The sequence below is a fragment of the Primulina tabacum genome, chromosome 14, assembly GCF_025594145.1.
Source record: "Primulina tabacum isolate GXHZ01 chromosome 14, ASM2559414v2, whole genome shotgun sequence".
NCBI classification, from domain to species: Eukaryota; Viridiplantae; Streptophyta; class Magnoliopsida; order Lamiales; family Gesneriaceae; genus Primulina; species Primulina tabacum.
In genome coordinates this window covers 7,486,833-7,500,306 of record NC_134563.1, presented here as the reverse complement: position 1 = coordinate 7,500,306, position 13,474 = coordinate 7,486,833, and the positions used below count along the sequence as shown (strand labels likewise).

Sequence of the window (13,474 nt, the reverse complement as noted above, 5' to 3'; positions counted from 1 at the left end):
GGGCTCTACAGTTCCTCCCTCACTTAAATAAATTTCGCCCTCGAAATTAAGTCTTGCCAAACAACTCCGGGTAGCGATTTCTCATATCTGCCTCGGTCTCCCAAGTGGCCTCCTCCACTAATTGATTCAGCCACCTGGACTTTGACCAGCTTGGTCACCTTGTTCTGAAGTCTCCGCTTCTGTCTGTCTAGGATTTGGACAGCTCTTTCCTCATACAACAGATCTGGAGCAAGATGCAACGGCTCATAGCTGAAAACATGCAAAGGATTCGCTAGGTACTTCCTCAGAATCGAGACGTGGAACACATTGTGTACACCGGCCAGATTCGGCGGTAGGGACTACACGATAAGCTAGTGTCACAAATCTGTCAAGAATCTCGAAAGGTCCAATAAATCTTGGACTGAGCTTGCCTCTCTTCCCAAATCTCATAACACCCTTCATAGGTGCTATCTTCACAAAAACATGATCACCTATGGCAAACTCGAGATCCCTTCTTCTCTTGTCAGCATAACATTTTTAACGACTCTGGGCGGTCTTCATCCTGTCTCGGATGTTGACCACCACTTCTGCAGTCTGCTGAACAATCTCTGGACCAAGTTCTGGTCTCTCACAGTCTTCATCCCAATGAATCGGCGATCTGCACTTCCTTCCATACAGTGCCTCGTAAGGAGCCATACCTATAGACGACTGAAAACCGTTGTTGTAGGTAAACTACACTAGAGGTAGCTTCGATTCCCAATTCCCATGGAAATCGATCACACAAGCTTGCAACAAATCCTCCAAAATCTGAATCATTCGCTCATACTGGACATCTATCTGAGGATGGAAAGCTGTACTGAATAGCAACTTCTTCCCCATGGATGCATGCAAACTCTTCCAAAAGAATGATTTGAACCTCGGGTCCCTGTCGAACACAATATAAACTGGGATCCCGTGCAATCGAACTATCTCCCTGATATAGAGCTCTGGATACTGCGTCATGGAGAAAGTCGTCTTCACTGGCAAGAAGTGTGCCGACTTAGTAAGTCGATCCACTATAACCCAAATGGCATTGGATCCTCTGACTGACCTCGGCAAACCCACAATGAAGTCCATGGTGATATTCTCCCACTTCCACTCGGGGATAGGTAGTGGCTTAAGCATCCTTGCTGGCCTCTGATGCTCTGCCTTCACCTGCTGACAAGTGAGACATTCAGACACAAAACGGCGGGTGTCTTTCTTTATACCTGACCACCAATACAGAATCTGCAAATCCTTGTACATCTTGGTACCTCTTGGATGGATGGAATATGGATATGCATGTGCCTCTGTCAGAATATCCTCTCTGATCGAATCAACACTAGGCACCCAAATCGTTCCTCTATACCTCACAATACCATCGGACACTGTGTAGAGTACACTACCCTTGGCTTTATTCTTCAGTCGCCATTTCTGTAACTGCTCATCTGAAGGTTGAACTCTACGGATTCGGTCCAACAAAGAAGATTGGACTTTCAGATTAGATAGCTTAGGAGCTCTGCTTTTAGGATAAACCTCTAACCCAAAACTCTGAATCTCTGATTGAAGAGATCTCTGTACTGACAGTTGTGCTACGAAGGCAACCTTTCTGCTCAAGGCGTCATGCCACAACATTAGCTTTCCTCGGATGGTAGCTAATCTCACAATCGTAGTATTTCACTAACTCTAACCACTGTCTTTGTCTCATTTTCAATTTTTTCTGCGTGAATAAATACTTGAGGCTCTTGTGATCAGTAAATATCTGACATTTCTCGCCGTACAAATAATGCCTCCATATCTTCAATGCAAAGACAACGGCAGCTAACTCAAGATCATGATTCAGATAATTCTTCTCATGCCCTTTCAACTGTCTAGAGGCATAAGCTATAACCCGACCATGCTGCATCAAAACTGCGCCTAGACCGAGCTTAGATGCATCGGTGTATAGTACAAAATTTCCTTGACCTGCTGGCATGGCTAACACTGACGCTGTGATAAGAGCTTGCTTCAAAGTATCAAAGCTCTTCTGGCACTTGTTACTCCAAATGAATAAAATGATGGACACGAGGAGTTTTATGGATGTTCGGAGACTTCAACTGCTCCTATGTCACCCCTTCTATCTCAAAGATATGAATTTACTAAAAAATTCTGATTCATTACAATGAAATGTAATAACCCACTTCAATTGGGCTTAATAATATAAATACATGCATATTACTAAAAATCTTTGAAACAAGGGCTTAATAATATAAATACATGCATATAAATACATGCATATTACTAAAAAATTCTGATGTATCTATAACCCACGAGTTTGTATGTTTGCATGATTTATGCAAATATTTTATTTAATAATATAAATACATGCATATTACTATATATCGCATATATATCATAATATTACATGCATACTGCTATATATCGCATATATATCATAATATTACATTCAATAATATAAATAAATAAGGATGATCGATCACCAATGCTATTAGATCCATGTGAACTAAACATGGATCCAGGCCCATAACCTAGGCGAATAGAGGGATGAAGATGCAATTTATTACGAGAGCTTATAATATTTTACATTTATTCATCTTGTGCATCGGGCTCATCGGTCTTGATCTCCCACTATTTCTAATAATTACATTTGAATAGCCATAGCACATAAGAGACACATCTCCGGGGGTGGAAACAAGCCACAAACCAGGTCCACTTTAATAATATCATATATTAACAAAATGAATTAAAAAGTAAAATATCATAACATACACCTATCATATTGATCAATGCTCTCGATCATCCTTCATACATTTAATATTATATAATAACTGCATCTAGTAATTTTATCATTATCCACCATAATTATTGAAGAAGTTAATAAATCAAATAAACACCTTTTATTTAATTTCTAATTTATTAAATAACTTATTTCTTGTAAAACGTATTTTTATCATAAAAAATTAAAATCATATTCTAATTATTTATTTTAAAAAAATTATTAATTTACCAAAATTTGATTTTTTAGAAAAAATTGAAATTTTTTTTATAAAATATTAATTTCATCCAAATTTTTGTAAAATCAGAAAATCACACCTTAGACCCGAAAAATTCAAGCCCATGACATAGCACGGTGCCCGAGATGTTCCCAGGCACCCGCCCTTGCTACCTGATCAGATCGGACAGTTGCGGAAGCTATGCGCAATCTCCGCGCACAGTTGTAGTTCGAAATTTTTTTTGTTTTCTTATTAAAATCGAAATGTTAATGGTGCATCAATTTTCTGAAAAATTTTCTTGTGAGGTTAGAAATAAAATACGCAACATGAAACTTAAACCATACAATATAGAGAACCCGACTCTAATACCACTATTGAAAATCGATTTTCTCGTGTCCAAAATGTAGCGAAAGTTTTTTAAAAAAAAATTATTTGACATTCAAATATCATCTTTGGACACTCGTATGTTTTAACAAAATAAAAATTCATAGGGCGTTTATGAATATACCTTGAGTGAATAAATCACTTGGCACCAATTATTCCAAGATTGACAGAGATAGCTCTTGTAGTTTTCCCTACGAACGATCTTCTCGAAATCTTATTTCTTCTATTTCCAATCAAGTCCATAACTAGAATAATTGTTCCTCCTCTAAATTTCACAAGAAAATTTAGAAAAAATTTAAAGTTGAGATCGAATACCAAGATGACGGCTCAAACCCCAAATTTCTTCTAGGTGGCCGAAAACTTGAGAGGTTTTGGAGGAGACTTTTTTTAAAATTGCAACCCATGGAGGCTAGGTTTTGTGTCTCTTTTTTTAATCATGAGTCCATAACTTAAATTCCTTAATTATAAGTTTAGACTTCTTTAATTAAATATTAATGAGCTTAGTTAATTAATTTGACTAGTCCAACTAGTTTAATTAATTAATACTTCAAATTTCATTAAGAACTTTAATTAATTAGCATGTTGTACTTGTACTCCTACAAGCTCATTTTGCATACTTCCATTATATTTTATTTAATCTTATATAAACTCAACATTTGAGTTTAATATTTAAACTTTCAACTTTTCATAAATTCAATTTTTTGAATTTATTCTCTCCAAATTTAATTATCATAAATTCATCTCCTTGAATTTACTATCTCATTATTTTATATAAATTGAAATCTTTGAATTTATTATCTCAATGGAAACAAATGATCTCGTACTTTGAGTGACCCTCAATGGATCAGGGATACAGCTAGCCGTTGGTTCACAACTCTTTGTGATTCAGGACATTGTCCTTTATTCGGGCTTATCCTTATTTGCCACATTCTAAGTACCAACATTTGATCATGAAAATGTCAGAAACAATTTTCTGATTAAACACATCGAATCATGGTACGAGCGTCTAGTAGCGTTACCCCATCATTTTCTATGTATCACTAATAGTGCTTGTAAGAACCAATCGATTATGATTAACGTAGAGTACGGTCCCTTCATCTCATATATCTTGATCAAATCCGCAATTATTGGTTCATCGAGGGTTGCATCATGTGTCATTGCGTGCACAACTAGAAAACCCTTGTTTCTAATGTACATCTTATACTCTGGCCAGAGATTTGATGCACTACTATTTCATTAGATCACATAGGATATCCACACTCATAACTGAGTAGTGAATTCCCGACTACAATGCACTGGCTCATACACATGTCACAATTGAACCCAACCTCACCACCTTGTAACCCTCACGGAGTTGGTAAATGAGTCAAAGCACAATCCTAGTATGTAGAGCCTTAGTATTATCTTGGGGTCGTAAGGACCAATGATGTACAATCATAACCACGAACTTTTCCTCTCGATGAATGATAACCTTTTGAAAAGTTCGAGGGAAGGTTGTTCGGTACATTCATTATATGATTACACATCTACATGATTGAACATCTCTATGTCCTTACCATAAAATATGGTACACAACATCACAGATACTAGTCTCAAATTCAAACTGTTTTTATCCTTGTTTTTAGGCGGGTGAATCAATTAAAACTAATTTAGAATATACACTGTTTACAAATAAATTTCAAGATAAAAGTACAATTCATTTGTATTAAAGTATAATCAAGATCTTTATCTATGTTTATTGCATGAGTATACAATTAAAGTAAAACGAAATTATGAAAAGAAAATTATATTAAAATAAAGATTGTTTATTACACTTTAGTCAATAAATTATTTAATCAACCGTTGCCTTACAAAGCATCTACTCTAACATCATATTAATAGGCGATGAGCAACCGTGTCCGCATATGATCCATAAAAACAGTTTATAGGGTTCTAACACTGTCAACAATGTGATGGTTTCTGTATTACCAAATTTGGTTCATATGGAGATCTCAATCGTTAATTAGTTGAATTTTTTTTTGTTTTCGCCATAAGTTAGTTTTTTGTTCCAAGTATGTGATTTATTACCATCAAATATAAAATTGGAAACTGCAGGAATGAAAGTGTACAATACAGAAGAGAAAGAACTGATAATGGAGCTAGGCTTCAAATGGGCAGCTAATCCTAACATCCTCGTTGCTGCCAAAGCATTCGGGTTGAAAGCTACAGTCCAGGTACTGTCTCTTCTACGAACTACTAAAAATTTCTCTGTTCGTTTCCTTCTATGATACATGACTTCCAGCTATAGTGATCCGATTTTCCTTTCTGGGCATTTCAGGTTATTGACTTGCAAGTATTTGCTAACCCCCGGATCACTTTAAAGCCGCTGGTTCCAAGCTTTCCTTGTTTTGCAAATATACATGTTTCCCTGATGGAGAAGGTGTGTCATGATAGGTTTCATCTCTTGTTGCTGCTAATTCTCTTGAAAAATTCGAGTATTGTAGGCGAGATTTAACGCCTATCAAGTGAACTATCAATTACATGAATCTAGTTCATGATAACTTGTCTTTGCCTTAAATTCGGAATTTGTAGCCTCATGTGGACCTTGGAGTAAAGCTAATTGGTGTAGATGTAATGTCTATTCCTGGATTATACAGATTTGTCCAGGTCTTGTTATTTCTCTCTCAAACAATTTTTCAAGATCTTTGGCGATTTTTCTGACAAAGTAAGGGGGTATTGTGATGTGTATGTCATATGTGTTTATGCTGCTTCAGGAACTTATCAAAGATCAGGTTGCAAATATGTATCTATGGCCTAAAAGACTGGAAGTTCAGATCATGGATCCCACAAAGTACGAACGACGTGTTTTCATGACTTGTAGCTAAAAGTGTTCCAACTCTTTGAAGTTCTATGATTTCTAATGAGATTCGGCTTTTGCGAACTGACAGAGCAATGAAGAAACCAGTAGGAATACTTAATGTGAAGGTTCTCAGAGCAATGAAGCTCAAGAAGAAAGACCTTTTAGGCGCATCTGACCCTTATGTGAAGTTAAAACTCGCCGACGACAAGCTTCCGTCCAAGATAACAACCGTGAAACATAAAAACTTGAACCCCGAATGGAATGAAGAATTCACTTTTGTCGTCAAGGACCCTGAAGCTCAAGTTTTACATCTTTCAGTCTATGACTGGGAACAGGTATTGGATCATATTACTCCCTCATAATTCTTAAACAAGTTTACATGATTTGATGGTGATAAATATGTTTGATGTACATCTGCCTCCGTTGTAGCATATAGAGGGCCTTAATTGTAGAGAAATGTGTTTACCATGTTGATTGCATATGTTTAGGTTGGATCTCATGACAAGATGGGCTTGAATGTAATCCCATTGAAAGATTTGACTCCAGAGGAGCCAAAGGTTTTGACACTTGATCTTCTTAAAAATCTGAACCCAAATGATGCTCAGAATGAAAAATCACGAGGACAGATTGTAATTGAAGCTGAATACAAACCTTTCAAAGATAACGAGGTGCCCACCAATGTTGAAGATTCAAATTCAGTGCAGAAGGCTCCAAAAGGAACGCTGAAAGAAGGTGGTTTGCTGGTCATAATATTCCACGAAGCTCAAGATTTGGAAGGGAAGAACCATACAAATCCATCAGCACGTCTGCTCTTTCGAGGAGAGGAGAGAAAAACTAAGGTAAACTACATCTATGGGATTGGATATCTCCCAACAATCTGAATAACCAATTAAAAAAGGCTGACATAAAATAGGTGAGGATAAAAGATGAAAGATTATATATCAAAAGGCTAGTGTTTGAAGGTTTGGATCATAGTGGTCTATTCTTAGTCATTATTTATACTGTGAATTTGGCAGACCATAAAGAAAAGCAGAGATCCGAGATGGGAGGAAGAGTTTCAGTTTATGCTAGATGAACCACCCTCCAATGACAAGATTCATGTCGAAGTGATCAGTACTTCTAAAAGAATGGGTCTACTACACCCCAAGGTACATTAAATTAGTTCTCGTGACCAATAAACGTCTCCTGCATTAAATCTACATCCTTTGTTTAGGCAGATTAACATACTTTCAAATGGACAACAAATAGGAGCAGATATGGGAATTCATTCAAAAGAAGAGTGAGACTGAATCTAGGGGAGTGGGAAGTGGATTGACTCAATTGATTTGAGGAGGGCAGAACTTGAGAAATTAGAAAATTTACACACAAATTCCAAAAATTTAGCGTGTGACAGGGTAGTCACCCCTCTGCGAGACTTTTCTGGAGTACAATCAAAAAAATGTTCATCTCGGCCGACTATTTAAGATCATAATACTTATATCACTAAAGTCTGAAAGCAGAATGCTCCGATACAACTAACCAATATTGAATTTTTGTTTCTTAGGAAACTCTGGGTTACGTGAACATACACCTATCAGATGTTGTCAACAACAAGCGAATCAATGAGAGATACCATCTTATTGACTCAAAGAATGGAAGGATTCAGATTGAGATGCAATGGAGATCTGCATCTTGATACTCTGCAACATTGGTTTTGTGAATAATGATTTGGTGGTGTTAAGAACTAAGAATTGAGCAGCAAAGAAACTCTAGGGATGGTAATTTGTTTGTTTCCATTGCAGTTTTCATTGTTGTGTGCAAGGATGCCAGTATTGACATGCTACCTAGTGATCTCAACTTAAAAACACGAACAAGTTTCGTTTTGTCAAAAGCTTCCGACTTTATCAACACAATATAATTAGTGAATTATCAAGTCCGCTGAGATTCTCCTACACCAATAATTCCGAAATTTTAAACTCCTAGCATTGTATAGTTGGCCCTCCTACCATCTGTCTCAAAACTGCTTGAACCTATATTCTGCAGTGTTCCAAATCCCATGAGAACTGCAAATCCATGATTCAATAAACACCCCCTGAATATGCCTCTAGAAGCTCTACAAAAGTCTTTTTTCCTAAGCATTCGCAAAATTAATTGTTGGGACATCGTTTTTCTCGTGTCCAAATGGCAGCGGGGGTTTTAAAATTTTATTTGAGATTCAAAATATTTTTTGGATACTAGTATGGTTTAAATTAAATAAACATTCATAGAGAGTTAGAAAATACATTTAGTGAATAATTTACTGGGCTCCAACTATTCCGGTGTTAGCGGATATAGCTGTTGTTGAGAATCTCTACGAATTTTCTTCAAATCTTCTTTTTTAATCTTCTAATCAGGTCTAGGATTAGATTAATTGTATCTCTTCTGACTTGCACTAGAAATTTAGAAGTTATTTTACGTAGATATATAACACTAAAAACCGATACAACTCTCAAACTTGAAATGTCTGATTTCTTGCTTTGAAAAAGGATTTCGAGAGCTGGTTTTTCTTGCAAAATTCCTTGCATGTCTCGAAAAATGCTATGCCATTAGAATAAAAATTCTTATTATTTCTTTAATCTTTCATTTACTTAATTACTCTAATTAATTAAATTAACTAAATATTTTAAAATCCATGCCCAAATCATAGCCAATCTCGACGTTTAATACATATATCTTTTCAAGAATACCATGCGTTAATTTATTTTGCTTTGTGTACAAGTTACTAAAATTATGGTATCATAATATTTCCATATTACATAAATCAATACCATATTTTATAAAAATTTAATGGGCTATATTGTAACTCAATTAAAATATAATTTAATTATTAAATCACATATGAACTTTAATAAATTAGCATGATGTGCTTATGCTCTACAAGCCCATGATCCATGCTCCCACTACATTAATATCATCATAATTTTGATCGACGATAAACATCATCGATGTGACAATTTCAACTTATTTGTTATTATGATGTAAACTTTAATATCTAGATCACCACTGTCTAAATAAGGCAGGTGCACTCACTTTGACTGTCTTTAGCAGTCAAGATCTCAAAATTTCTATAAGCTTTTATAAACTTTATTTATAAGCTTATCGATTGATTATATCAAACTTATTTCTTATAAATTCAACTCCTTGAATTCATTATCTCAACGGGAACAAGTATATCATTGCTTGTGTGGCCATCAATGGTTCAGGAATACAGCTAGTCGTGGGTTCACAACTTTTTGTAATTCAGGACAATTTCCTTTATTCGGACTTACCCTAATTGCCCACATTCCATGTACCAACATTGGATCATGAGAATGTCAAAAACTTTTTTTTGAATAAACTCATCGAATCATGGTAAGAGCGCTTAGTAGCATTGTCCCATGATTCCCTAGGAATCACTGATAGTGTCTGCAAAAACCAGCCGGTTATGATTAACGTACAGTACGGTCCATTAATCTCATATATCCTTATCAAATCTGCAACCATTGGTTCACCGATGGTTGCATATTAATTCGATAGCTATATGATATAATCATGAAATATTCATAATATCATCGCATGCACAACTAGAGAACTCCTTCTCTTATGTACATCCCACACTCTGGTCAGAGATTTCATGCACTATTATTTCGTTGATCACATAGGATATCCACACCCGTAGGTGAGCGGTGAATTCCCGACTACAATGCACTGGCTCCTACATATGTCGCAATTGCACCCAATCTCGTCACCTTGTGATCCTCGTGGAGTCGGTAAACGACTCAAAGCACAATCCTAGTATGTAGAGTCTCAGTATTGTATCAGGTCGTAAGGATTAATCATGTACAATCAAAATCACAGACTTTTTCTCTCGATGAATGATAACCACTTGAAAAGTCAGAGGAAGGGTTGTTCGATACAATCATCATATGATTACCCATATATATGATTGGACATTTCTATACCCTTACCATGAAACACAGTACACAACATCACATATGCTAGTCTCAAGCTCAAGCGGCTTTATCCTTATTTTTAAGCAGCTGAATCTAGTAACGAATTTAGAATATACAATGTTTACAAATGAGTGCCAATCAACCCAACAAACCAACCCCTTTCAAGATCGAATTACGATTCATTTGTATTAAAGTATAATAATGGATTTTATCTATACTGATTGCATGAGTATACAAATAAAGCAAAATGAAACCATAAAAAGTTAAATTATATTAAAATAAAGATTGTTTATTACATTTGAGTCAATAAATTCTATAGTCAAGCATTAACTTGCAGGACATCTACTCTAATATTAACTTCCACCGGAATGTTAAGAAATCACTATGCAATATGCACTAGTTGAGGCTAGTGCCTAGCACTTCAACCTGTAAATTTATATTCGTGTAGCAGATGGCAATTGGAAGATAACACAGAGAATAAATTCATTTTTTGGGACAACACTAAGGCTCTATATGCTAGGGCTGTGCTTTGACTCGTTTATCGGCTCCAGGAGAGTCATCAGGTGGCGAGATTGGGTACAGTTGCGACACATGTAGGAGCCTGTACATTGTAGTCGGGGATTCACCGCTCACCTATAGGTGTGGATATCCTATTTGATCTGATGAAATAATAATGCGTGGAATCTCTGGCCAGAATATGAGATGTACGTTAGAGAAGGAGTTCTCCAATAGTACATGTGATGCCACTATTTATATGTATCACATAGTCATCGAATTATTATGCAACCCTCGATGAACCAATGGTTGCAGATTCGATCGGGATATATGAGATGAAGGGACCGTATTGTACGCTAATCATAATCGACTTGTTCTTGCAGGCACTATCAGTGATAGCTAAGGAATTATAATGCGATACTACTAGACGCTCTTACCATGATTCGATGGGTTTAATCAGAAATATGATTTCTGACATGCTCATGATCAATTGTTGATATATAGAATGGGGCAAATAAGCGTAAGCTCGAATAAAGGATTATGTCCTGAATCACAAAGAGTTATGAACTCACGGCTAGCTGTATCCCTGAGCCATTGAGGGTCACACAAGCACTTGATCGTTTGTTCCCATTAAATATTGGAAGAATAAATTCAAGGAGTTGAATTTATAAAATATGAGAATTTAATTTATTAAACTCAAAAGTTGAGTTTATTAAATATTAAATTTTGGACGTAATAAAATTCAAGGAGTTGAATTTATAATTTAAACAATAAATTCAAATGTTGAATTTATAATCGATTTAATTTATTAAGCTCAAAAGTTGAGTTTATTAAATATTAAATTAAAATTGGTGGGAAATATGTTTAATGGGCTTGTAGGAGTACAAGTCCAACATACTAAATAATTAAATTTCTTAATGGACTTTGATTAATTAATTAAACTAGTTAGACTAGCCCAATTAATTAATCAAGCCTATTAATGTTAATTATGATTATTAGGTGATTGCTTAATTATAAATAGGAGTTAGCATGGCATAACCCTAGCCTCCACCACCATAATTTCGAAATCCCCTCTCCCAAAAGGGTTGAAAATTTCGGCCAACCCCTTTTCCAAAAAGGTTTGAGCCGTCTCTCATACTTTGATCTCCAATGTTAAAACTTCTTCCAAATTTTCTAGTGCAATTCGGAATAGATCCTGCAATTGTTCTTTCAATTCATTTAATTCCAAAGGTGCTATGCGATAAGGAGCTTTCGAAATAGGCACAGTCCCCGACATAAGATCAATACTAAATTCAAATTCTCGATGAGACGGAAAATCAGTAATCTCATCGGGAAATACATCGGGAATTCTTTCGCAACAAGAATATCAGATAAAGAGCGCTCCTTCTTAGAAACATCAACATCATAGACAAGATAACCCTCATTCCCACTACACAAAAGTCGAGACATTTCCAAAGAGGATACCAAAGGAATTTTAGCTTGGGAACCCTTGCCATAAAAGTTCCACTTGGGTCCATCAACATGTCGAAATCGAACCACTCCATGAAAACAATCGACAGTAGCTCGATTGGTTGTCAAGATATCCATGCCAACAATACAATCAAAGTCGTGCATTGGAAGGACAATTAGATTCAGAAATATCACATTATCATCATATATTAGTACACAATTATGCACAACTTTCTCAGATAAAATAATCTTTCCTGCTGGCGTGGCTATCGATAACTTATCATACAAGGGATTACACAAAATATCATGAGATGCAACAAATGCATGAGAAATGAATGAGTGAGATACTCTTGTATCAATAAAACACATGCAGGATAATCGCAAAGCATGCAGATACATGCAATAACACCACCAGGAGCTTCTTTTGCATGATCTTCAGTCATGGCATACACTCTAACTTGAGGAGGGCCTTGGACAGTCTGGCTACCAAGTCCTCGATATCGTGGAACATTCGACTGCTTAAAAGAGGGACCAGGAACAACAAGTTTCATCATACTCGAGCCACTTCTAAATCTTGGCTAGGGTTGGGAAGAAGTCGTACCCCTATTCGGACATACACGAGGGAAATAGCCTTCCTGCCCACAATGATAACAAGTACTAAACTTACCCCGACACTACTCAATAGTATGCTTGCCTCCACAATGGCCGCAGTACGGAGCAATAACGAGACTCCCTCTTTGGGATCCACGAGAAGTAGAAGAAGATGAGGACGCAGCAGAACCAGTCCTTTTAAACTTCTTTCCTTTTGGGCGCAAGGTAGGCTTCTGAGCTGACACTTGAGGTGGAGGAACGTACTGAGGACCTCCTCGCTTTAATATAGCTTCGGCTGCTTTGGCTCTTTCAATTGCATCTGCATAGCTGGTAGGCAAACCAGAAATGACAAAAGTATATATAGCAGGATGTAATTCATTCACAAACCTGTTATATTTCTCTTTTGCATTTGCAGCTACATGAGGTGCATATTTCAACAAAGTAGAAGATTTTGAAGCATATTCTGCAACAGTCATCATTCCCTGTTGCAGACTATTGAATTCATTTTCCTGGGCAGTATAATAAGAAGGAGGAGAGTACTGATATGGCCAAATCTTGTAAATATTTTAGGGATTTGATTTAATAATATTTGCCCTTATCTAATATTTTTATTCCTAATTATGTGGTTGTTTGAATTGATAATTGTAGATTTGAATAAGAGTAAAAAATGTTTAAATTGGGAGATAAAATAAATTTACAAGACTTCAAAGAAAAAATATCAAAAGAAAGGAAATAAAATATTTTTATTCCTTGACGATATTGAAATCTTGAAAAAT

General features: G+C 36.0%; 1 protein-coding gene across 2 annotated transcripts in view; it reads left to right on the top strand.

Moving 5' to 3' along the window:
• Positions 1–8,035, top strand: part of LOC142525591 (synaptotagmin-2-like) — a 45,966-nt gene extending 37,931 nt beyond the window's left edge. Inside the window, exons 1-9 of one of the 2 annotated variants that reach the window (XM_075629911.1) lie at positions 5,301–5,371; positions 5,469–5,587; positions 5,692–5,793; positions 5,946–6,020; positions 6,128–6,204; positions 6,302–6,548; positions 6,702–7,052; positions 7,230–7,361; positions 7,757–8,035. In XM_075629911.1, the coding sequence (XP_075486026.1) occupies positions 5,471–5,587; positions 5,692–5,793; positions 5,946–6,020; positions 6,128–6,204; positions 6,302–6,548; positions 6,702–7,052; positions 7,230–7,361; positions 7,757–7,888 (1,233 nt within the window). In that variant the 5' untranslated portion in view covers positions 5,301–5,371; positions 5,469–5,470 and the 3' untranslated portion in view covers positions 7,889–8,035. Of the gene's footprint in view, positions 1–5,300; positions 5,372–5,468; positions 5,588–5,691; positions 5,794–5,945; positions 6,021–6,127; positions 6,205–6,301; positions 6,549–6,701; positions 7,053–7,229; positions 7,362–7,756 lie in introns of those variants that run through there. The other variant, XM_075629910.1, reaches the window with a different exon arrangement.
• Positions 8,036–13,474: the final 5,439 nt, after the last annotated feature.